This window comes from Natrix helvetica, assembly GCF_964273705.1.
Source record: "Natrix helvetica genome assembly, chromosome: 1".
In the NCBI taxonomy this organism is placed as follows: domain Eukaryota; kingdom Metazoa; phylum Chordata; class Lepidosauria; order Squamata; family Natricidae; genus Natrix; species Natrix helvetica.
Window position 1 is genome coordinate 227,437,129 of NC_138548.1, and position 25,319 is coordinate 227,462,447.

Below are 25,319 nucleotides of genomic sequence, written 5' to 3' on the forward strand. Positions count from 1 at the left end.
GCGCAGATCCTTCCACGCATGCGCTTTTGGCAAAAAAAGGGGTCTAAATGGGGTGCCATAGAGCTGGGCGCCGGTGGGCGGAGCCACCCACGATTTCCGCTACTGGTTCGGGCGATCCGGTATGAACCGGTAGAATATCACCTCTGATTACAATTCACAGGTTCCCCTGCCAACAGGGCCAAGCATCCAGTGTTTAGCTTGGTGTAAAAGGATTGGCTTTGGTCATTGAGGCTTAGGGTTAGACTTTGCACTTCCCTTATTCCTTTTTTGTAAAACCCAGAAAATCCCTGGAGGTGCTGCTAAAGTTTGGCAGCAAAATGCAGATTCCTTTTTTCATATTTTTCATGGGGAAAAAGAAGGAAAGTAGGGGCACCAAGCTCACCCCCCCCCCCAGATGCCACCCTCATCCTCAGTAGCCATTTAAGTGCACTCCACGCTACTGTGCAAAAAAGTAAATCCAGAAATCGTGATGTTTCCAGTAGGATTAGAAGCACATTTGATATCCGCTAGACCTCTGCGCAGACAACAGAGGTAGTAAAGCCGTTTGACGTAAACAATAAGAATTGGGCTGCTCTTCGCATTTGTCTCAATGCAGTGAATTTATAATGCGGGAGTCATAAGCACTCCGGGGAGAATTCTACTAACAGCTCAATTTTACTTTCCAAACAAAAAGTAACTGATCTCATGCCCTCCAGCAGAGGCCATTTTCTGATTTATTGCACATTTTCCCCCAGTGTCTATAAAATAGCTGTGATTCACCTCCCAAATATTGGAAACTTCCACTCCCTATTAGTTAGTGGCTACTGGATCTTCAACTGTGAAACCACAGATGACTCTGCTAAAGTTAACATTTGTTACACCAACATTATAGGCCTGGTTTTCAAACCACACTGCAGTAAAGGAGATAAAGCTCTGAAGATAAAGCAGCAGTTGTCATTTTGCTAAAGTGCCACCTGTGTAGGGTAAGCTGTGAGTCTTCCAAGATGCTCAGAGAGTCCTTTATAAAAGGAAACGGTGACATTCAATTGCAGGTATAGCTTTGTCAAACCTTTAAAACAATAGAAAACCTGCTGAACCTATAAAACAATCGAGGGAAGTTAAAGTTCTATTAAGAAGAGTACTGAAATGTTTCAAATAGTCACTGCCAAACAAATCAACCATTGAATTTGCACCATACTAGATGCTAGTGCTAGGCTACTACCAGTGTTAGGTTAGAGCAGGGGCGTCAAATTCAATTTCATTGAGGGCCATATGAGGATGGTGTTTGACCTCAGGGGGCCAGGGTGGATGTGGCCAGAGTGGGCATGGCCAGTTTGATATCACTCGTGTCGGGGGCGCCTGTGGTGGCCGGAGGATTCTGCCAGCGAAAACAGCTCTGGAGGGCCACCCACGGCTCTTGTGAGCTTCGTTTTCGGCTGCAATGGCCTCCTGTAAGTCTCTGCCAGCGAAAATGGAACTCGCAAGGTCCGCCCTCCCGAGCTCTGTTTTCACTGGCAGAGGCACCGTGGGCTGGTCCATTGTTTCCAGGGTGGCCCCACGGGCCAGATCTAAGTACCCCCAGGCCCCGGACCTTGAGTTTGACACCCCAAGGTTAGAGGCAGGACCATAAGAATCTATTGCAGTTTTCCAATTACTGCAACTTTCCTTTTGGGGGAGGGAATTGCTGATTAGAAGTGGGTTGTCGAGATTTTAAGTAGGATTCTTTGTTTCTGGAGATGCCGGGCATTTCAGTGTGGGATGATTTGAGGCAAAATATGGACTGAGCCTAAACACACAGCATTGATCTTAGAAGTTCGTAAATAGAGTATGTTGTTGACTCAGTGAATATTTTTTTAAAAAAGTTCATCAGAGGCTCTTTGTTCAATGGAGAGTTGAGTTCAACTCTTTGTTGAGAAGATGGCTCTGTTAAAAACACATAACACACATTTAGATCAGCTTACATAAACTGCTGTCATGACACTGAGAAGCTTTTTGTAGAAACTTCCCTAGCCGTCCACAGAGCATGACGGCAACACCTGTCTGAAACTTCTTAAAGCAGCCTAATCCTTTCCTTGGATCCTGCAGCACCTGTAAAAAATCATGGCATGTTTCTGAGAAAGCTGCTTTAATAAGCTGCACAGAGATGCTGCTGACTTTGCACTCTTGTGTGTGCCAAGAACCTTTCTGGAGATTGAATTCAATGTGTGGCAAAAGCCTTTTCCTTATATCATTGGTTTTGAATACTGAACAAACATTCCGTATTAACCCACAGTGGTTATAGTTTGTGCAAAAAAGAAGCCAGTGTGTTTAGAGCTGATACTATCTGAGGAAACTTTGATGAAACACACGTAATTACCTGTAGGATGTGCTTCATGGTTGCCTGTAGTAATTGTTCAGAACAGAAAATGATCAAAGAGTGAGGGGGTGGCCCAGGTTTAGCTCTGCAGTATTTCTTTCTATTGTGGAGACAGAAATAATGCTTATTGGAGCTTCTCTGATCAATATATGATCACACCTAAGATGTAGATTTGGCAACATGCTTTTTATAAATGCAACATGAACAGAAATGTAAACTTGCACCCTTTCAATTTTTGTTATTGTTGCTGTATTTTCTTTTTCAGTTTTATTGGGGGGGGGGGGGGGAGTACCATGATTAACCAGAATTGAAAATCCATATTCAGAAAGGTATACACAATTAAGTAGGGTGATATTTTTGTATTGGGCTAGTACCTGTAGATGTAATGAAAGTTTGTGCATTTTCAAATTGCATGAAACTCTTTATCAAGCGGAATCTAGAGGTATTGTTGTTCAATAACCCTTCACAAATTTAGATGAGTCTCATCTAAATCCATATACTTAATTAACCTGGTATTCTCCAGATGTACAGGCTGGGAATTATGAGGGTTTATTCTAACACATCTGGATGACACCAAAGTCTGATATGATGGTCTATGACCATATCCAGTGTTCTTTTTTTAATCCATGATGTAACTGAACTCCGATTCTTTCAGAACACATTTATACATCTTGGTCTTTTCTTATGCATAAGGACTTGATGAATTTGTAATGAGATAATTGCTACTCTGGGTAGGCTGAGATCTTAATTATTGCTACCTTGTGTGTGTCTTATTGAGATAGAAAAATATTATGGCCCAGCATCTTCATCTGTAGGAAATTCTTATAGATAGATGTGAACCTCTGGACTAGAACTTCTATTATCCATGGATGCTGACTATTTTAACCATAATAAAGCATGGAAAAACAACATTTAGCAATGTTGTCCTTGAGTTAGTTGTGTGGCATAGCCCAAGGAGTCAAATATAATTTAGAATGGCATTTACTGCTCATTTGATACACAACTGAGACAAAGCAGTTATTCATTGGCATAAACTCATCAATGATTATTGATGAGTTTATGTTTATGCTAACATCAAGACAACTTTGTAGATTTTACTCAAATGATGCATGAATAACCCCTGGTCATTTTTCAGTTTATGAAGCCTAGTATTTGAAGCAGAAAGCTCGATTTGGCTTTCTATGCCTGATGAACTTCTATGCCCAAGCATACTCTTGCTTTTGTTTTCATTCTGCCTGATTGAGATTTCTATGTACATTTGAAGCTTGCATACTCTTTACATCACGGGCGTCAAACTCGTGACATCACATTGCCATCACGTGACATTTCACAATGTTTTTCCTCAATGTGGGCGTGGCCCGGTGTGACACATCCAGCCCATGGGCTGCCAGTTTGACACCCCTGCTTTGCATTGACAGGAAACTGTCCAATAGAAAAAAAAATCACTTTGACTTTGTAAGGACTTAACAGATAGAGCCTGTGTGGCAAAAGCTCTTAAATGTGGTAAGATGCAGTAATGTTTAGTGAGCCATTGGCAATGCAGAACGATGCAGTTGAGATAGGGCAAACCAAATATAGGACAATGATGAGAAATCACTTGGTAAAATTTCAAGGCAGATCTTCAGTACACCCAAAGTACAGGGGTGTAGTGCCAGTTCACTCAGGGATACGTCATGCGCCCGGGTGTGCAGTGCAATAAAAATTGCTCTGTGCATGCACAGAAGGCAAAAACAAGATGGTGGCACCTATGGCGCTGCCGAGAAAACCAGTTCGGGGGCGTGGCAGGCCTGGATCCCTACCGGTTCCAGCGACCCAGGCAGCCAAGTTACAACCGGTTCGGCCGAACCAGTAGGAGCCCACCTCTGTCAAAGTATAACAATAAATACAGCCAGATATGTAAGTGAGATATGTGACCGCTGTCTTTGTAGCCTACTAGTCTAATTTAATACCTGCGGTAGTATTTGATCCACAAAAGCTTAAGCCATGTAATTCTGTTTGATGTTAAGGCCCTACATGATGCTTTTGTGTTTTCACTGTAACAGTGAAAACCCTTCTGTAGTTTTAGCTCTTCGCATAATCCTTTGTTTTTCAGGGAATAATGTAAACTATGGCAACTGATCTTGATTAAGCCCCTTCAAAAGGTAAGTCTTCATGGGTCCCCCCTTTAATACACTTATTTATGTGCTTTGTTGTCTCCGCAGTTCATTTTTGCAGTTACAAGGAAAAATTTATTAGTCTCTATTGCCGCCTTTCCGCTGTCATAGAGCTAGATTTTCTGAGCACCCAGCAGTCCCTGAGGGAAGCCATTTCAGACAGTGAAGTTGCTGCTGCTAAACTAAGACACCAACAAGTCTTAGATTACATACAGGTAACCATCTGTTTTCTCACTAGTCAGGGTTAATTTCTGGCAGGGGTGGCATTTGGGAACCTAAAGAATTGTTGGGCGAGGCAAGGCATAAAGAGGTGACTGTTAAAATATAACTTAAGTTTTATGAGGACTTTATTTCACTTTTCCCTCCCGTCTTGTTCAAATTGCTTACTTTATGAGTGAATCTCAGGGATGAAATTATATGACTGAAGTGTTATAGAAAAATCTGTCAGTTGGGTACTCCTTGAGTTATGACCGGTTGCTTAGAAACCAAAGTTACAAGAGCCCTCCCTCCAAGGTACTTAGAGCCCGCTTCCAAAGTTTGCAGCCCTAACCTAATACTTACGTGCAGATCCTTTTTCATACTATAGGAAGGCATGCCATCCTGCTTGGAGGTCATGTCCTTCCAATTTGAGTAATCTTTTGTTTTTCAACATTGTCCATTCTTTCATCCATGTTAAAATGGCCACAGTATAGTAATGTTCCAAGTCCAGTACGCCAAATCTTCCTTTTTCCTTGGTATCTTGCATAGCTTTGAATTTTATTCTTGGTTTTTTCCCCTGCCATATAAATTTAGAGACCAATTAATTCAAAATCTTTAAAAAAAGATGCCCTCTGAAACAAGCTCCCTCCCCACCAAGATCTGGATGGGTCCCCCTCCCCACTCTGCTTTGCTTAAAAGAACTGTAAACATCTGGCTCTTCACCCCTGTTTTTGGAGAAGTAAAGTGAGACCCCTCTCGTCATCGCGCTTGCCATCTTTTATCTTTACCTTTGAAGTGTTATTGATTTTTATGAATACTACAGTATTGATATAAAGTAAACTTTTATACTGCCTGACTCTCAATAATTCTGAGCAGCTCACAACAATCAAAGAAATTGCAATCAATTCAACAATACTTACCAATAGTAATAGGTGCATTGGGTATAATCCCAAAACAATTGGAGTTTCACTTGAATACCATTTGGCATTGATAAATTCAACGTAAGTCCGTTACACAAGGCAGCTTTACTTGGAAAAGATTACATCCTATGACGATATCTATCAAGCATCAAGCAAATTTATGGAATATCTATACAGAAGAATGGCAGGCTACAGAAGAAGAATCTGTGAATCAAACTGTGCCAGCAGATCTGGAGAAAGTTACAGTGGCCAACAGATTGGAAGATATCAGTCTATATACCAGAAGAAAGGAGATCACAGTGGCATTTGGTAGAATAGCAATAAATTTGATATCTATAGCTACAAAGAGCAGAATCAGGCAGGACCTGGTTTTCACTTTGACCCTCTTTGGAAGTGAACACGGGACTTGAAGAAGCAAGATGCTTTTGTGCTTTGCTTTGATGAAAAGTCCTGGAAGGTTGGAAGAAAAGAGCAAGGTAGATAGCCTTAATTACCTCAGCAATGACTCCACCATTGGAAGATCTGAAGGACCAGGTTGGAAATAGATCATCCTAGAGAAAAATCTATCTATGTGGTTGCTATGAGTCATCCCCAGTGTCAGGCCTGGAAGCCATCTTTTGCATTGGGCCTTTAGACCTGTCACATTTAATGCTGTGGGGAATTGGGAGGGGGGATCATATGGAGTGGGTATAGATCAGTGGTGGGTTTCTACCGGATCGCACCGGATCGTGCGAACCGGTTGAAGAATGAACCCGGAAGTAATTTCCGGCCCCGCCCCCTTGGCGTTTTTTTTGCATCTGGGCTGACTCCCCGCCGCCACTGCTGTTCCTTGTCTTCTGGCCCGTTTCCCAACTGGCCTTTCCTCGCTTGGAGGGCTTTGGAGGGAAGCTTCTGCAGAAGCCCGGGTGAGTGACAACAAGTTCCCGCCGTTACGAAGTCTCGGAGGCTGTAATTTTCTGAGCTGTGCGCGCGCGCCTGTTTTCCACGGCGTGGAGCAGCAGCGAGGTTTGTGTGGCCGGCAATCACTCCAAATGCCATCCGGGAAGACGGGGAACGTGAGGGGGGACCGTTGACGGCCTCCGCAATCATCGCTCGCCTCGCAGAGCCTCGCTGCTGCTCCACGCCGTGGAAAACAGGCGCGCGCGCACAGCTCAGAAAATTACAGCCTCCGAGGCTCAGAACGCTTCGGAGGGAAGCTTCTGCAGAAGCCCGGGTGAGTGACAACAAGTTCCCGCCGTTACGAAGTCTCGGAGGCTGTAATTTTCTGAGCTGTGCGCGCGCGCCTGTTTTCCACGGCGTGGAGCAGCAGCGAGGCGAGCGATGATTGCGGAGGCCGTCAACGGTCCCCCCTCACGTTCCTCGTCTTCCCGGATGGCATTTGGAGTGATTGCCGGCCACACAAACCTCGCTGCTGCTCCACGCCGTGGAAAAAAAGCGGGCGCGCACAGCTCAGAAAATTACAGCCTCCGAGGCTCAGAACGCTTCGGAGGGAAGCTTCTGCAGAAGCCCGGGTGAGTGACAAGTTCCCGCCGTTACGAAGTCTCGGAGGCTGTAATTTTCTGAGCTGTGCGCGCGCGCCTGTTTTCCACGGCGTGGAGCAGCAACGAGGCGAGCGATGATTGCGGAGGCCGTCAACGGTCCCCCCTCACGTTCCTCGTCTTCCCGGATGGCATTTGGAGTGATTGCCGGCCACACAAACCTCGCTGCTGCTCCACGCCGTGGAAAAAAAGCGGGCGCGCACAGCTCAGAAAATTACAGCCTCCGAGGCTCAGAACGCTTCGGAGGGAAGCTTCTGCAGAAGCCCGGGTGAGTGACAACAAGTTCCCGCCGTTACGAAGTCTCGGAGGCTGTAATTTTCTGAGCTGTGCGCGCGCGCCTGTTTTCCACGGCGTGGAGCAGCAACGAGGCGAGCGATGATTGCGGAGGCCGTCAACGGTCCCCCCTCACGTTCCTCGTCTTCCCGGATGGCATTTGGAGTGATTGCCGGCCACACAAACCTCGCTGCTGCTCCACGCCGTGGAAAACAAGCGCGCGCGCACAGCTCAGAAAATTACAGCCTCCGAGGCTCAGAACGCTTCGGAGGGAAGCTTCTGCAGAAGCCCGGGTGAGTGACAACAAGTTCCCGCCGTTACGAAGTCTCGGAGGCTGTAATTTTCTGAGCTGTGCGCGCGCGCCTGTTTTCCACGGCGTGGAGCAGCAACGAGGCGAGCGATGATTGCGGAGGCCGTCAACGGTCCCCCCTCACGTTCCTCGTCTTCCCGGATGGCATTTGGAGTGATTGCCGGCCACACAAACCTCGCTGCTGCTCCACGCCGTGGAAAAAAAGCGGGCGCGCACAGCTCAGAAAATTACAGCCTCCGAGGCTCAGAACGCTTCGGAGGGAAGCTTCTGCAGAAGCCCGGGTGAGTGACAACAAGTTCCCGCCGTTACGAAGTCTCGGAGGCTGTAATTTTCTGAGCTGTGCGCGCGCGCCTGTTTTCCACGGCGTGGAGCAGCAACGAGGCGAGCGATGATTGCGGAGGCCGTCAACGGTCCCCCCTCACGTTCCTCGTCTTCCCGGATGGCATTTGGAGTGATTGCCGGCCACACAAACCTCGCTGCTGCTCCACGCCGTGGAAAAAAAGCGGGCGCGCACAGCTCAGAAAATTACAGCCTCCGAGGCTTCGTAACGGTGGGAACTTGTTGTCACTCGCCCGGGCTTATGCAGAAGCTTCCCTCCAAAGCCCTCCAAGCGAGGAAAGGCCAGTTGGAAAAGGGGCTTTGCTCCTGCTCCGGGCTGGAGGCTTCCCTCCGAAGCCTTAGGATGTTCTGAGGAGCCCCCCAAGGAAAAACGCCGCTGCCAGGTAGTTAAAAGTACCTCTCTGATTCTGTCAGACTCTGTCAGTCTCTCTCTGATTCCCTCTCTCACTCCCTCTCTGTTCCTCTCTCTCTCTGTCTGTCTGTCTCACTCACACACACACACTGTGGTCACCTTGTTGAGTGTTCCAATCACATTTGAAACACTCAACAACTGGCTTGCATTTATGGTATTTTGCAGCATTCTGCAGTCATAGGACCAAAATATATGGTTAAAAGCATATATTTTGGTCCTATGACTGCAGAATGCTGCAAAATACCATAAATGCAAGCCAGTTGTTGAGTGTTTCAAATGTGATTGGAACACTCAACAAGGTGACCACAGTGTGTGTGTGTGAGTGAGACAGACAGACAGACAGAGAGAGGGAGTGAGGGAGGGAATCAGAGAGACTGACAGACACACACACACACACACACACACACAGAGACAGAGAGGGGGAGGGAGGGAGAGAAAGATAGAGAGACACACACAGAGTGAGTGATTAAGTGAATGAGTGAGAGACAGACACACCCACATACACAGAGTGACAGAGAGAGAGGAAGGGAGGGGAGAGAGACAGAGGGAGAGACAGAGACAGACACACACACACACACACACAGAGTGAGTGAGAGACAGACAGACACACACACACAGAGTGACAGAGATGGGGGAAGGAGGAGAGAGAGACAGAGATACAGAGAGAGAGACAGACAGATAGACACCCAGAGAAAATGACAGAGGGAGACAGAGAGGGAGAGAGGGAGAGAGAGAGAAAGAGCCAGAGAGAGAGAGAAAAAGAAAAAGAAAAAAAGAAAGTGGGAGAGAGAGATGAAAGAAAGAAAGAAAAAGAACTTATGACCACAATTGAGCCCAAAATTTTGGTTGCTAAGCAAGAGCATCGTTAAGTGAGTTTCACCACATTTTCCAAGTTAGCCATGCCCACCTGGTCACATGACTGCCAAGCCACTCCCACCAGGTCACATGGCCGGCAAGCCACTCCCACAAAGGAGGCCACACCCACAGAGTAGGTTCCAAAAAAATTTGAAACCCACCACTGGTATAGATATAGTCAAAATAACATTCCTTTCTCAGAGATTCAAGGACATCTTGCCCTGCACCTGGAGTGGTGTGACTGGGAGGCATCTCCAGTTGGGACAATGCCTGATTGGACCACGTGATGGACATGTGGGTGCTGGGCAGGGACTTGAACTTTCGTTTGGGTGGGGAAAACCTGGAAACTTTCAGATTTGGGTATTCCCAGGTGTGCCAATATGACATCTCTAATAAAATGGAACTTTGAGGAAACTCAAACCTCGGAGTCTTGTTTTCTTAGGGTTGTTACTTGGAACCCTGACAGCCAGTCTGATGATACCAATTCAATCCATTTTTTAAAATATCATTTATATTGGCAGATCTCTCTAGCCGCTTCTGATAGTTTCCAGTAATCTTAAATTTGAATCCAGGATGCAATACATTTCTCTTCTGTGATTTTACTGTCACATGATTTACATTTTGCAAAGAAATCATTAGCTCTATTAAATAGGTCTTGGCTTAAAACTCTGAAACAAATGCCTTCTTTTACACGCCACGTCATAGAAAGAAAGCTTTTTACCATATTTAAATTTACTTGTATTAAACTAATTGTTTACCCACATTTTACCCACATCCACCTGTACACTAATTTTTCCATCCAGATAGGTCATTTCACAGGTTATCTATTCCCCTGCCTCCATCCCCAACTTTTAACTCTACATTCCCAGCAGCTTCATCACCCCACAAAGAGATTTCATTTTATGCCAATTATTCCACCTGATGACTTGTTCCTTCATGGTGCTTTAGTGAGTAGAGTGTGGTTTAAGAGAGAGATGTAAATAATTATGGCAATTTTTTTTCATTTCTATATTTTTAAAAACAAACTGCAGTCAAAAACTGTTGTGGCCTGCCAGTGGCCAACAGAGCTGGCAGCAGATTCGGACAATGAGGAGGTTGGGGAGGAACATCGGCCAGTCCTGGAGTCTGGGGAAGGCTTGGACGAGGGCTTTGCGTCAGAGGCAGAGATGGGGCCAGGGCCGTCTGGCAGTTATCAGCTGCCTTCGGAGTCAGACATCAGTGAGGCAGACGAACAGCTGGGCCCTGTTCCCAGTGTGCGTATGTGCAGAGTTGCCAGACGAAGGGAACAGCTGGCAGCAATTGTTGCCGGTTCAGCCCGGACCAGCCAAACTGGTAGTAATGGTGGCCGGAAGCTCCGCACACCCACCCAGACACTTCTGTGCATGCACAGAAGCGTCGCATGCATGTGCAAGCATGCCCAAAACAGTAGTGAAAAAAATTAGCAACCCACCTCTGGAGTAAGGCCACAGGTGGACTGTGAATGGCCCCTCCCATAGGCAATAAAAGAGGAGCGAAAGGGGAGAGGTGTTTGCAAGAGACAATTAGTTCATTCCTGCATTCTTGCCAAGTATTGCGGCATCTGAAAAATATAGGCCTGGCCACTCTCCAAGCCTGATAAATGTCGGTAATTGTGAACTGAATTGGTAATTGAAAGACTATGGGCCGGGACTTTGCTGGAGAAATTGTAAATTAAATAAAAGGGGTTTATTGGGACGAGTACTCAGCTTCATGCTGCTGGGGAAGCCTAGGTCAGAACAAAAACTTGATAAATGAAGACAATGAAACCTTGTACATATGCTAAAAAAGTAGAAGACATAAATTATTATATACATTCACACACAGTTAATTATTTTAAGACTTTACTGAATGCTAAAGATTCTAACAAGTGAGGAGGTCTGTGCTGCTCCTGACAAACATTTCATAGAGGAGACAGAAACTTACGTCCTGGGTTGCATGATTGTTTATGATTGATGAAAATGTGGCCATTTTTTAAACCACCATGTTTGTACCAAATTACTGTGACAGCATATTGGATCTGTCAGGTTCTTTCTCAAATGAAAACCAGCTGTATTCCACCTACTGGCAGCAGAAAAGGGGGGAAAGAAACACTAATTCAACTCCACCACATACCACAATCTTCAGCCGCAACCGCAAAACCACAAGAACATTTGTATGATCCTAGATCTAAGTCAGTCACTATACAATCCAAACACTGTAAAGAATCAGGGAGTCCATAAACGGTGTTCAGAAACGGGGAACTAGTGAGAAACTAGATAGTAAAAATTATATATAGGCAATGAATACATTGAAACAAACTAGGCTATGGAATTTTGAGAAAAGAACTTTTTTCGGGATTGAATAAGATAAAACAAATATCCAAAGCTGAATTTAAAAGTAAATCTTCATTTAAATGTGCAGCATTATATGTCAGACACTTTAAAGACAGAATCAGACTCATGTAGTTGTACTTTTGTTCTATTATTTCCATCAAAATAGATTGGATAAGATCACATGAGAGGTAAAGGTTTATTTGGTTGTTTATTCATTCAGAAAATTTATATGGCAGCCCATGACTCTGGATGGCAAAGAGCTAGTTTACAAAAGGGGGGAAAAAACACGTATTAAAGAACCAACAAAATTTTTAAAAAATCCAAACAGAAAAGCATGGCACCGTATGACAAACTTGAAAATTATTGTGAACACTATTCCAATCAATAGTTGTTCAAAGGTTTTTAAAAGTATGGTAATGTTCCATTATTTACCGGTATTTACAAATTCGAGTTTTGCTTTCCGTGTTTTCTCTCCTAAGTTTTGGTTTAGAGCAGGGCTGTCAAACTTGTGGGCCGCGGGCCAGTTGCATCCATGCACTGGTCATGCCCACACCGGGTTTAGCGAAGGGAGAAAAAGTCATGATACGTTACGTGATGATGACGTGACGATGCGAGTTCCCACCCACCCATCCCCGGTTTAGAGGATTTTGATTAATTTCTCTATTTTATTAATAGGCAATATTAATGTGCCTGTAAAAAGCAGATATTAGAGAGTTTTGAATATAGCTGAATTTGTAACAAACTGGAACATCACCACATGCGTGTGTGATATTTACTCATACATGTTTTAACATCCCCCACCCCCCAAACACCTTTGGGAGATGCCCACATGAAATAGCTGTCTCTCCGTCCATCAAGGCCCAGCTTAGTGCCATGATGATGAACCTATGGAACGCGTGCCAGAGGTGGCACACAGAGCCCTCTCTGTGGGCACGTGCGCCATCACCAGCTGCTCCTTCGGGTTCCATCATGCGCATGCATGCTGGATAGCTGGACCAGTGTGCATGCACACCGGGACAGCTGCTCTCCTCTGTGTCCTGGCACTCCTCCTGCGCCACTCCAGTTTTGGCACTTGGTGCCGAAAAGGTTAGCCATCACTGGCTTAGTATGTAGCCTTGGCCACTAGATCACAAGTGACAATGTGCACATCTTCCTTGTTTTTAAGGAATTGTGCTAGACGTTTCCAAGAAATGTAGGATGTGATCTGCTTGATTATATGCAGAGGATATAATTATATGCAGAGGATATAATTAACACCTTAAATTATGTCCAGATATGAGAATTGATTTTATTTAATCAGTTATTTTGAAGATTTTGCATAGAGTAAAAAACAAATCTAAAGGGCGGAAAGGAAAAAGAGGTGCCACAAAATAAAGAAGAGAATAAAAAACCCAAAGTTATGAAACATAATTACTTCTGACCTTTTTTTCAACAGATATTTTTTTAAAAACACATTGTCTCTCCATAAAAGCTCAGAAAGTCAGAAACTTGTAGAAATTTGGGGGTAGTTCTGGTTTCCTAGCTAGGCCAAAATTAATTATGCAAATAAAATGCAAGGGGTCTGGAAAATTGGAAGAAGGTTCAGTGTCAAAAAACTTGAGTGCATGAGAAGGCAGTTCATCTTGAAGATCATTATCAAATTCTACTAGGATTATCTTTCTCTTGCAGTTAACCGAAATCAATTAAAGTTGTCAAAACAAGAGTTGCTTGTGAAAATATGTCTGTATTACTTCCTCATGCAGCAAATTGATGAGATCTGGCGGGAAATGAGGTGGATCAATGAAGCATTGCAGTATGCACGGTACAGACCAACAACCTCTGGCTTGCCCCTCGTGAAAATTCTGGATCTCTCAGAGGAGCCCCCGCAGAAGAAAATAAGCTCCACATCTTCCCATCTTGACTGTCTTCCATCCCCACCTCCTTCCCCAGAGATGGGGATGCCAAGAAGAAAAGCTGGTAAGGGGAAAATATTGTCACCTCTTTCATCAAGGCACAAGGTTTCCACTGTTTCTGATTCAGTAGGACTTAGTCACCAGTGTAAGCTAGAGCTCCCTAGAGTGGCTGTGTTACATTTCCCACTGGATTTGGCATCTCTGTGATAGGTCTCCACTCCAGACATATTATTCAGTTAAATTAACCAAGGAAGCATTAATCAATCAATCAATCAATCAATCAATCAAATAACTCTATCTATCTATCTATCTATCTATCTATCTATCTATCTATCTACCTACCTACCTACCTACCTACCTACCTATCATCTATCTATCATCTCTATCATCTGTCTATCTATCTCTCTCTCTCTCTTTCTCTCTCTTTATCTATCTATCTATCTATCTATCTATCTATCTATCTATCTATCTATCTATCTATCTATCTATCTATCTATCTATCTATGCTCCGTGGTGGTGCAGTGGTTAGAATGCAGTACTGCAGGCTACTTCTGCTCATCACTGGCTGCCAGTAGTTTAGCAGATCGACTCTCACCAGGCTCAAGGTCGACTCAATCTTCCATTCTTCCAAGGTCAGTAAAATGAGGACCCAGACTGTTGGGGGAAATATACTGACTCTGTAAACTGCTTAGAGAGGGCTGTAAAGCACTGTGAAGTGGTATATAAGTCTAAGTGCTATTGCTACCATGTTTTCCCCAAAATAAGACCTACTCTGAAAGTAAGTCCTAGCTGGATTTTTATATGTGCACCCAATACAAGCCCTACCCCCCCCCCCCAAATTAAGACCCTGCCCAGATCAATCCGGAGTTCTGTTATGGGCTACAGAGGCCTTTTCTAAAGGCCTTTCCTGAAAGCGATCCCACAGAGTTGGCCTCCTCAGGGTGCCGTTGGCCAGACAGTGTCGGCTGGTGACCCCCAGGGGGAGAGCCTTCTCTGTGGGAGTGCCTTCCCTCTGGAATGAGCCGCCCCCGGAGCTTCACACAATCCCTGACCTCCGGTCCTTCCGACGCGCCCTAAAAAGTTGGCTTTTCCAGCAAGCCGGCCTGGCCTGTTAATTTTATCTCATTTTTTAAATGTATTGTCCTATAAATTGGGTTTGTTTTTTGGATATGCATTTAATTTCTTTTTAACTTTCGGGATGTGTGTTTTTTAATGTTGTACGCCGCCCTGAATCTTTTGAGAGAAGGGCGGCATATAAATCCAATAAAAACAAAACAAACAAACAAACAAACAAACAAAGCCACTGTAGCCCATAATACAGCTCTGGATTGAGCTCTGTTATCAGCTGCAGAGGCCTTCAGGAAAGCTTTGCTGACCGAAGAAGTTCCTGAAGCCCTCTGACAGCGAAAAGGAGGCTGGGGGCAATGTACGCAAGTGAGGTGATTCAGTGGACGACATCCCCCCACCCCCAAAAAAATAATACCTGGTGCCTTTTTTGGTGGGAAAAAAAACCTATAAGACAGAGTCTTATTTTGGGGGAAACACGGGTATATGTATATCACACTGGTTCAAAGTTGACTCATCCTTCAATCCTTCCGCAGTTGGTAAAATAAGGACCCAAATTCTTGGGGAAAATATGCTGACTCTGTAAACCGCTTAAGAGTACTGTAAAGCAGTATATAAATCTAAGGGCTGTTGCTATTCTGAAGAGTTCCCTTCTCTAATTTGGCATCATTCACAACCTTGGCTCCTAAATTCCCCCGCCAATCTGATTAATGTAGCATGAGCACAACTCATATGCTATATTCTAATCAGTATTAAAACTGTTCTGCTTGAGCATCTCTGGGTATGTCACATCATATTCAACCCTCGAAAACTTGTTTCACGCTACACCACAAATCTCCTCTGCATTGCCACACATGAGATAACCAGTGCTACTTTTGCTGACCAGCGGTACATAATCATCCAATTATTGCCTTTTTTTCACAGTCATTATCCCTGTGTGTTTGCTTATGTAGGTTTTAATGACTAGCGCTGATCCTCTGCTAAATAAGCCCATTAACATGAGCACAAAAGCTCAACCTAGTTTAAATAAATGTAATCTTCCTGATATTGGAAACATAACTCAGGAGCTAAAATATTAACCTATTTGATCTGGACTTGTTTTGTTATTGTTGCATTTGGAGGCGGCATCCACAGAATTATTAACATGGCTCCGGGTGAATCAATGTATGTTAAAGATCCATATGTTCTTCATTCCTGGGACTTGATCAAAATATGAAGAATTATGCATTGGGGGGGGGGGGAGCATGGGAGTTGCCTAAAGCAGCGATAGCGAACCTTTTTTGGCTCGCGTGCCACAAGTGGGGGGGTCGTGTGCGGGTGTGCCGCACCCATAAGGCAATGTGCGACCCCCCAGTGCGCATGCGCGCACAACGAGCGACCCCCCCCCCATTTTTACATGCTTTTTTCGCCCTCCCCAGGCTCCAGAGGCTTTATAGGAGCCTGGGGAGGGCGAAAAGAGCCTCCCCCCCCCCGAGGCCCTCCGGAGGCTTCAGGGACCGTCCGGAGGCTTCCCTGAAGCCTTCAGAGCGCTCAAAAGGATCCTCCGAGCAAACCGGAAGTGACTTCTGGTTTGCTCGGAGGGTGGGTTAAGCGCTCCGAAGGCGTCAGGGAAGCCTCTGGACGGTCCCTGAAGCCTTCGGAACGCTTAAAACAACCCTCCGAGCAAACCGGAAGTCACTTTTGTTTGCTCGGAGGGTTGTTTTAAGCATTCCGAAGGCTTCAGGGAAGCCTCCGTACAGTCCCTGAAGCCTCCGGAGGCCCTCTGGGAGGGCGGGGGAGGCTCTTTTCGCCCTCCCCAGGCTCCTATAAAGCCTCTGGAGCCTGGGGAGGGCAAAAAATGGCTTTTAAAAAGGTGAACTCAGCTGGCCAGCTGACAGGGCAGCGCCTCGCGTGCCCTGACAAATGGCTCCGCATGCCAGCTGTGGCATGCGTGCCATAGGTTTGCCATCACTGGCCTAAAGGAATTATTATATAATACTGGAATGCAAAAGAATGCACAGACTTGCACCAATGGATAACAACAACAACCATATGGCACTATTACATTAGCCAGGAGACTACAAGGGTATGATAAACTTCAGAACAGTTATGATAAAGTGCCTTCAGAACAGCTTGCCTTCAGAAATCATGGTTGCTCCATGACTGGAGGTTTTTAAGAAGAGACTGGAAAGACACTTGTCTGAGATTGTATAGGTTCTCCTGCTTGACTAGAAGACCTCCAAGGCCCTATTCTATTCTATTCTATTCTTCCATTCTACTCTACTCTACTCTACTCTACTCTACTCCAGTAGCAGTTTGACTACTTGTTTACCAACTGTGTCAGTTACCCTCTTGCGCACTTCCCATGATATGCCATGAGAGGGCGAGCTGGCTTTGCACCAGGGAGAAAGACAAGCAGCTCTTCCTGCCGTTTCATCCTAGGCCTCCTCCCTTCCCTAGAGCTGCCTCGTAAACAGCCTATTTGACTGCCTGTGCAGAGCACCAACTCATCTCCCCACCACGTGGTACTATTTACCTACTCGCACAGAACATGCTTTTGAACTGCAAGGTGGGCAGAAGTTGAGGCAAGTTACGGGAGCTCACCCCTTCCCCACCACCACGCAGTGCTAAGACTCGAACCACTGGATCAAAGACCATCTCCAGTGTCATTAAGCTACTGAGCCACTGCGCGTCACATGATTTTTTAAAAAAGTAATAATAATAGTAAAGGAATAAAATGATAAAAATATATATGTTAGCCTTCCCCAACCACTGCCTTCCATATGTATTGGATAACAGCTATCCTTTCTATCTGGAAAAGGACCAGGCAGGGGAACACAAGTGTCAATTATCACTGTTCTGCTAAGCACAAGGAGGGGGTTAATGTTCCATTGAACTCAATGGCCCGCAATACAAGAATTCCTATTCTTCTGCCTCCTTCCATTTTTGCCCGATTTGTCCCAGCAGAATATATACGACCCCTGTATCCATCCAGCATACAAATCTAGACGAACACTATCATACACAATGCTCTTCACTTTCCCCCCCTCTCCCAGCACACAGTTCAGGTGACAAATTGATATGAATTATTTCCCATGCCGTGCAGACTGAAAACTGAGATCTGCACATAAATACAGAGCCTCTTTCACAAACAGCCCAGCATCAGAATAAATCTACTGTGGGAAGCCCACGCAGCTGATGTTTGCGTTCTGAGATTGAAGGCTTGTTTTTATTTTGGTTTGGTTTGGGAGCATTTTTTTCCCCGGCGCTTGTCTGGTCTCTCCGTTTTGTGTTGGGAACAGATGAGTGGCGTCACGTACCAGCCGTGGGACTTTCCAAAGAATCCAAGCTCCTGCGGCTGGCAAAAATCTCAAAAGGTTAGACCGGCTGTCTAGAGTCATGCAGTCCAGAAAATGCAGGAAAGAACAAGCAGCAAGCTTTTCTGCGTTCTCCCCCTTTAGTAAGAAAAAGTCAATTGCCTTCTGAGTAACAACCGGGGTTGTATTTGATTGGTCCAAAGATTGACATTGACATTTTATGATGCAATAGCAGTTAGACTTATGTACCGCTTTACAGTGCTTGGCAGCCCTATCTAAGCGATTTAGAGAGTCACCGTATTGCTCCCAACAATCTGGGTCCTCATTTTACCCACCTCGGAAGGATGGAAGGCTGAGTCAACCTTGAGCCTGGTGGGATTTGAATTGCCAAATTGCAGGTAGCCGGCAGTCAGCAAAAGTAACCTGCAGTCCTGCATTCTAGCCACTGCGCTACCAAGGCTCTGAGGAAGCCTCTCCCAAACATTGTCATAATCCCTTTTAGCTTCCCAATGTGGAAGGTTCCAGCCTCAATTTCCTTAGAGCGCCATTATTGGAAAAATCATTCCAGTGGCCAATTTTCCCCATCAAGATCTGAATCTTACCTATGTACATCCACCATCTATCCCCTTCTCTGTTCTCTTTTAGTGGCACCCACAGCGCGCATCTCTAGAATGCAAGCACTGTGCCAGCGAAAACGGGCTCCCAAGCTCCATTTTTGCTGCGACGGCCTTCTGCAACCCGCTGCCAGCGAATACGGAGCTCGGGAGGGCCTTCGCTGTTTCCAGGGCAGCCCCGCGGGCCAGATCCAGCCTCCGGTCCTTGAGTGTGACCCCCCTGGTCTAAATGAATAATCATAGTGATTAATCATACCTTTTATGTTAGGCACTATTAATGACCTGCTTTTGCTCTGAAAATACATCTAGCACAACAGCCATTTATTTGGCATTCTTCTAATGGATTCCTTGTTTCCTCATATGCTATCAGAGTTTCAAAGCATACAATGGAGAAAGATAGTTTTAAGCAAGCCTAAAACTATAAGGGCTCCTATTATCACAGGGCTGGATAATTGAACATAATGACTGATAGAGAAGTCAAGAATAAATAAAGCCAATAATTCATGGTAAGGTTATCAACCTATTCAAAGTTCATGCCAAAGAAGGGATGAAGCATTAAACAAAATCAAGAGATCAACAGCAGATGCAGGACATGGTCCAAGAATCAAAGACCAAGATTTCACTAAACAGGTAATTCAAAAATTATAGGACTAGCATTTCTGGGCTGAAAAGTATCAGACTGATTCTGAGTAGCCATCTGAATGTTTGCAGTCCAGAAATGGTAGCCCTACCAGAAGTAAGACATTGGCTGAATTCATGTATCACACTAAGCCATAGTTTTAATCATGGTTTGTTGAATAAGGCTTGTTAACTAGATTCACCCATAAAACTAAATTACAGGTCACAATTTATAAAGCAAAACAGTTGGATTTAGTCATCCTATTAAGCCAAAATTAAAGAAACTATATTCTGATTTAGGACAATATGTGAATGAAGTTCAGTAATTTTATACAGTCTTGAGACCAGCATGCTTAGCTTCCTTCTCAGAACAAAATAATGATCTACCTGAGCAAGCAGTGTAAAGTTATCTCGTCGAAGGACCATGATCCCACTAACCATCCCGATCAACATCACTACTTGTAGTAATTCCATGTCCTCTACCAAAGGAGAACATCAGAAATGGTCCTTAAGTTCTCCTCTTCATATTTATAGAAATGTATTCAGTAACAGTGGCAATGCAGTGGCTCAGCAGTTAAGAAGTAAGGCGTCAGCTGAATTCTTGTATCATACTAATCCTGGCTTGCTGGCTTGAAAGACGGCAGCCCAGGTTTGAGACCCCAGCGCCATGTGACAGGGTGAGCTCCCATCCTCCCCTCAGCTCCTGCTCACCTAGCAGTTCAAAAACATGCAGATGTGAATAGATAAATTGGATACCATTACGGCTGGAAGGTAACAGCACTTTGTGATGTCATGCTGCCAAATGACTGCAGAAATAGTCTTGGCTCAAGGGCCTTGAAATGGAGATGCGCACTGCCGCCTATAGTCGGCAACGACTAGCGGAGTAAAATCCGTAGTGGCTTCCTTATTCAGTAACAAAGAAACCTATTTCAGGTTCATTTTGCTGCAGAGGATAGTTAGGCGCACAGTTAAGACCTGCGGACTGTTCAGGGTTAATCTTTCCTATTCTCTTGGCAGATTCCCAGCCATATTCCGATGAAGAAGGTTGCTCAGAGGTCTTCCTCCCAACCGACAGTGACTATGATTCCAGCGATGCTTTGAGTCCACGAGAACTGGATTTGGTTTATTCATCCTCCCAGGATATCTCCCATCAGGCCGTGAGTTGTTTGAGTGGTAGCGCCCCAGATGTCCTTCAAATCCATGACATCAAACCTTGCTTGACTCCAAAACAAAACCCAAGAGGGAGCAGTGTCTTAGAGACAGAGGTCGATCAGTCTACAGAGAACATGCAGAGTCTGTCAATCGGAAGGCTCTCACCCAAAAACCCAGAAAAGAATTCCGGCTCAAAGCAATCTTTGAGTTTCCTAGGGAAGAAAAAACATGGTAAACATCAGCACTACAATTATTTCAGCCGACATCATCGCTGGCTCCGTGTACACAGCGAGACCCAGTCCATCTCTCTTTCTGAAGGCCTCTACACTCCCCATCTCACACAAGCCATGGACTACTCTCAAGAGCCCACGCCTGGTGAGCAGATCAGCATTTCCATTGATTGCCCCCGCAGTACTTTCTTACCTCACGCTTCAAGTCTCCCAGAAGAAGGGAAAGACAAATACCAGGAACTGAGGCCAAACATCCGCAGAATATATGTTGAGCCTTACAAGACCATATTATCCAGTGAAGGGAGCAACCAGTCTGGAGATCATCCAGATTTGCGCAGCCCGTTGGGTCAAGGCAGGATTGCAGAAGATCAGTCTTGTTCTAACATCGCCGAAGTGTTCAGCAGTGACCTGTAAGATTGCTCAGTAGCCCCTGCTCCTCTGCCCTGCCTTCAAACTACGATCACGCTTACCACAAATGGAAGACTAGTTCTTCAAAACAAACTTTGCATTCAGAAGTCCCAGTTCAGGTCTCTACCAAACGGAGGGGCAGACTTTCGGCATAGTTTTCTAAGAAAAGACATAGGGAAAGCCTTTGCATATATGCTTACTTGCACTACAACTTCTAAAGTTAGGTGGCTGATTCTTGACTCTTTATTTGGTACTTCACAAGGCAGAAAGAAATGTTATCTTTTTCACGTGAAAAAGAAATTTTCAGGAAACTTAAAATGTTTCACTACAGAATTTTCCCATCCTAAATAGTCAACTTTGTCCCTTGCTTATTGATTAGCATTCATGGCCCCAGGAGCTGAATTTTTTTAAAAAAAGAATTCTTGAGCATCAGTGACTTTATTGTGTTTCACCAGACTGGGCAACGCAACATCAGTAAGGACAATTGTTCAGAAAATAATGTTGATTTTGAAGAATAACAAGATCCTAGTGGTGCAGCCAAAAAGGTCTCTGCAAACAAATTTGAGGAAGATTATCTGATTTTACCCTTTTTCCTCCATTGTAACCTTCTGTGGGAAAGATCACTGGAAAGGATCCCAAAGTTTTACTGGGACACAAAAAAAAAAAAACACCCCACCCGCTGTTTTATTTTGTGGTTTTCATATCTACAAGAGTATGAGCAGTTTTGCTCCATTTTTCAGCTATACCATTTGAATAGATGCCTTTCAGGATATAGCTACCCTAAATCATTAAACCAGACCACTTTTCCTCTTCAGGGTCATTTTTGCACACTATTGGTTGGTAATTCCCAACATTCTTCAGGTTGAAACCCAGCTAATTGATATAACCAAGTTTTAGAGACAACTTCAGTTGGCGATCCTATTTGGAAGGAAATCTTTCACCTTATCCCTTCTCTTACATTTCGGCTGTTTGGTCAATGGGATTTGACGGAATGAGCACATAAATTCGTGGGCAGTTTCAGGAGCAGTGGCATGGCTTCTTCATCATGGCTTACTGATTGGCCATTTTGAAGAGGTGATCCCCCAACTACAATTTACCTTTGTTTCTTGTGAAATCTACCGATTTCAATATTTTGAATGTAAGTATACCACTAGGACTTGAATCCCCTTTAATTTATACAACTCCTCAGTATGCAGACAGATGTTCATATAGGATCTAATCTCCAGGTGGCTTCGTTGGCCAGGTGATGGGAAGGGAGCCTTGTGAATGCTGCCTTGGACCAGTTCTGAGGTGGAAATGTATCATGAGAATCATCAATGTACGTTATAGGACCTGGAAAGAAGACGGTACTAGTAAACGATTATGTTGTTAAGGGTATAGGCCATTCTGGGTAAGTATAATTGATAACAAAACGAAAGTTTTACTCAAATTAATGAGGCCATCATCAAGTCAATGTGGCCATCATCAAAAGGTTTTTGCACAGAATTTAAAGTATCTACTTGCACTATTCCCAAGAGAATGGGTATCTCTGCAGTTTTCTGCCTACTGATCTCTAGGGAAAGCAGAGAGAACCAAGCATGCTTACAAGTCTTTGAATAATCAAGACCCCAATCTTATCAGGAGACGCTCAGATCCCGGAGCCCTTTGAATGCACTAAATCACCTCTACAGAAGTGGTTGATGGCACTGGTGTCTACAGAAGAACTGATCATCTCTTGCATGTGCAGAGGTGAATACTCGCAGCAAGTTACCAATTTTAAGGGAAAATGCCAGGTTTTCCATGTTGCTATCAGGACTTGCAGCTAGCGTTCATTAGTGTCTGCTCACTTGCAGGAAATCTGCCCCCCCTTCCTCCCCCCCCCCCAAAAAAAGCCCAACAGCACTCGGTTTTCTGCTGGATTAGTTACCCACATCTTCATTAATGCTTAGAAACTACAGTGAGCATGCAGAAAGTTATGTCTACTTCTTTGTTGAAGTGTAAATATATTTTTTCCGGTTGAGCCAATGAAAATTGGAAATGCTTTAAAGAGAAAAGAGAGTTCCATATGTATGGGTGTACATAAATACATACATGCATACATACAGGGAAGGGAATGTTTTATTCCCAAAATGAATACCAAGAGTCTTTAAATATTAATGCTTTGAAAAGATATATGCATCTTTTATTCTAAGTCTTACATACCTGCTCACCAAAATGATGTATTCAGTTGCTGGTCAACTCTTGGCTCATGACTGTTATGGGATGTAGATAGATGGCATAGATATGTAGATGATTTTGTAGATACGGGGGTTTGTATACATGTAGATATAGATAAAGATATAGATTATATAGGTATGCTGCCTTATGGAAAGGTTTCTGGTATATTTGAAAAAAAGATATTGCACAATTTAGAGTTTTTTCAGGAAGAATTTACTTTTGCCATCAACAAGAACACACACACACACACAAACTAAGCACTAAGCACTTTGGTTCCTGCGGCACATGATCTGGTTTCCTCTCCTTTCACCCATTGCAATCTCACTTCATGTAGCAGTAACATCTCGCCTGATGTTAGTGTCCGACAATTTTTTTAAAAAAATCCCTTGACTTAGTAAAACAGCCAGAAATGTAGTGCCGCAGTTACAATCTCTATGTTTTCTTCAGTAGAGTTGATGGCAAAAGCAAAATGCTCCACAGCATGCATACAGTAGAAATGTCTCCCAGTTCTGGCCCACTTTGAGTTTTATTCTCCATTTTTCCTTAACTTTCCTCAAATCCAAGAAGAGGAGATATAATTGAAGGTAAAAAAGAGAGAAATCTATCTCACACTTACTAAAAGGTTACCCAGCAACTTTTTGGGGAGGATGGTGTTTTCCTATTTTAAAAAAATCTGGAAGATAACTGGGATGAATTCCTAAACCAGCTATTCCAGAATAATTCCTCTGAGGCCAGAGGGCATCTTCTAAGTCAAATGGTTGGTGAGCTGGACACCTAAACCATTGCCTTGTTGCTTTGCTCAGTTGGACAGGGAAACAATATGAAAGTTATAAACGGATGGTCTATTTGGGTAACAAAGAAATTATCTAAAGAAAGAAACTAGGTAATATTTCCCAATTTTTTACTCTCTTATCTGAAAGTTTAGCCACTAGGCAGAATGCCTGTTCTTCTCCCTTAGGGAAAAAATAAATCTTAGGGAAGAAAAAAATGTAAATGAGATTTGTAAGATATTAACAGCAGGATTAGCTTGATCACAAAAACAGCTGGAATGGCTACCTGCAATGGCAATATTTTGAAGATTGCCACTAAACCAGCATGAGATCCAAAAATGCACCCCCCAATCCTTTGCAATGTCTCAAGCAGGGAATGCTATGCCACAACCTTTGGTTTTGTGTGTGTATGTGTGCGTGCGTGGGTGTAGCAACTTGAGAGGCAATGTGTTTTCAGCCGATCTTGTTGAATACCATCTGGCCTTGTCTATATAAAGCAATTTGGCCATTGATTGCTTGTCCTTGTTCTGATTCTTATTGTAATTTGTTGCTGTTCATGCAACTGAGTGTATGTTAAAACTTTCAATTGTACATTAAATGCACAATTTTGCGTGCTTTGAATTTCTGTACATACATGGATGCACAATACTATAAATACTGTGTGTTAATTGTCTTCGGGGAATTTTGCCTCCCAAATAGTATTTTCATGTATATGTCTCTTTAAAAAAATGTTTAAAATACTGCTGTATTTTGTGTGCCTCTCCATTTGTGTGTTTTGAAAAGAGGACTGGCTCTTACACAGAATATTAAAGGAATCTAATTTTCGACATATATTTTTGATAACTTCAAATGTACGAAATACTCTTTTAAAGGAAAATTTGATCAGCCTAAAAAATACTAAATCTATTTGAGTGAATGGTATTCATAGCCATAAGTTATTATTTTTGCTTTTAATTAAGAGTATGATTTTGTGTATAAGAAGGTATCATGGACAAGATTTCCTTTGGAAATTTTAAAAACATAAAAAAGTATTTTTTTTTAATTGCATTGATTTTACTCTCCAAAATTAGATTCAGATCACTTGTTCAGTTCCGTACAATTTGCTTTTGGTCCATGCTTTTGGAATTGAGCTAGATGTTACCATATATACATGTGCTGCCTTTCCCCATTACAACTGATTCTAGCATTCTTTGAAAATCAACCGATTCCAAAACAATGTTTATGCCAAGCCAAGGAAAGGTAGTAATTGGCATGGTCTCAAAAGAAGCCGAGCGTTTATTAATTGTCTTTGCTCGGTCAGTGAATTATGGGGTCTCTTCATTTGCAGGAGAACTAAATGTTTCAGGAAGCAGATTATTATGTGGAATTTTATGAGCTATCCGCATTTATCCTACAAAATGCCCTGAAAGGCCTCT

The 25,319-nt window shown here is 43.8% G+C and overlaps 1 protein-coding gene across 1 annotated transcript in view; it reads left to right on the forward strand.

Annotated features, from left to right (window-relative positions):
- ANKFN1 (ankyrin repeat and fibronectin type III domain containing 1) overlaps window positions 1-21,290 on the forward strand; it is a 299,454-nt gene extending 278,164 nt beyond the window's left edge. Inside the window, exons 17-19 of the mRNA XM_081933540.1 lie at window positions 4,537-4,703; window positions 13,406-13,619; window positions 20,139-21,290. Coding sequence (XP_081789666.1) covers window positions 4,537-4,703; window positions 13,406-13,619; window positions 20,139-20,944 — 1,187 coding nt within the window. The 3' untranslated portion in view covers window positions 20,945-21,290. The remainder of the gene's footprint in view (window positions 1-4,536; window positions 4,704-13,405; window positions 13,620-20,138) is intronic.
- Window positions 21,291-25,319: the final 4,029 nt, after the last annotated feature.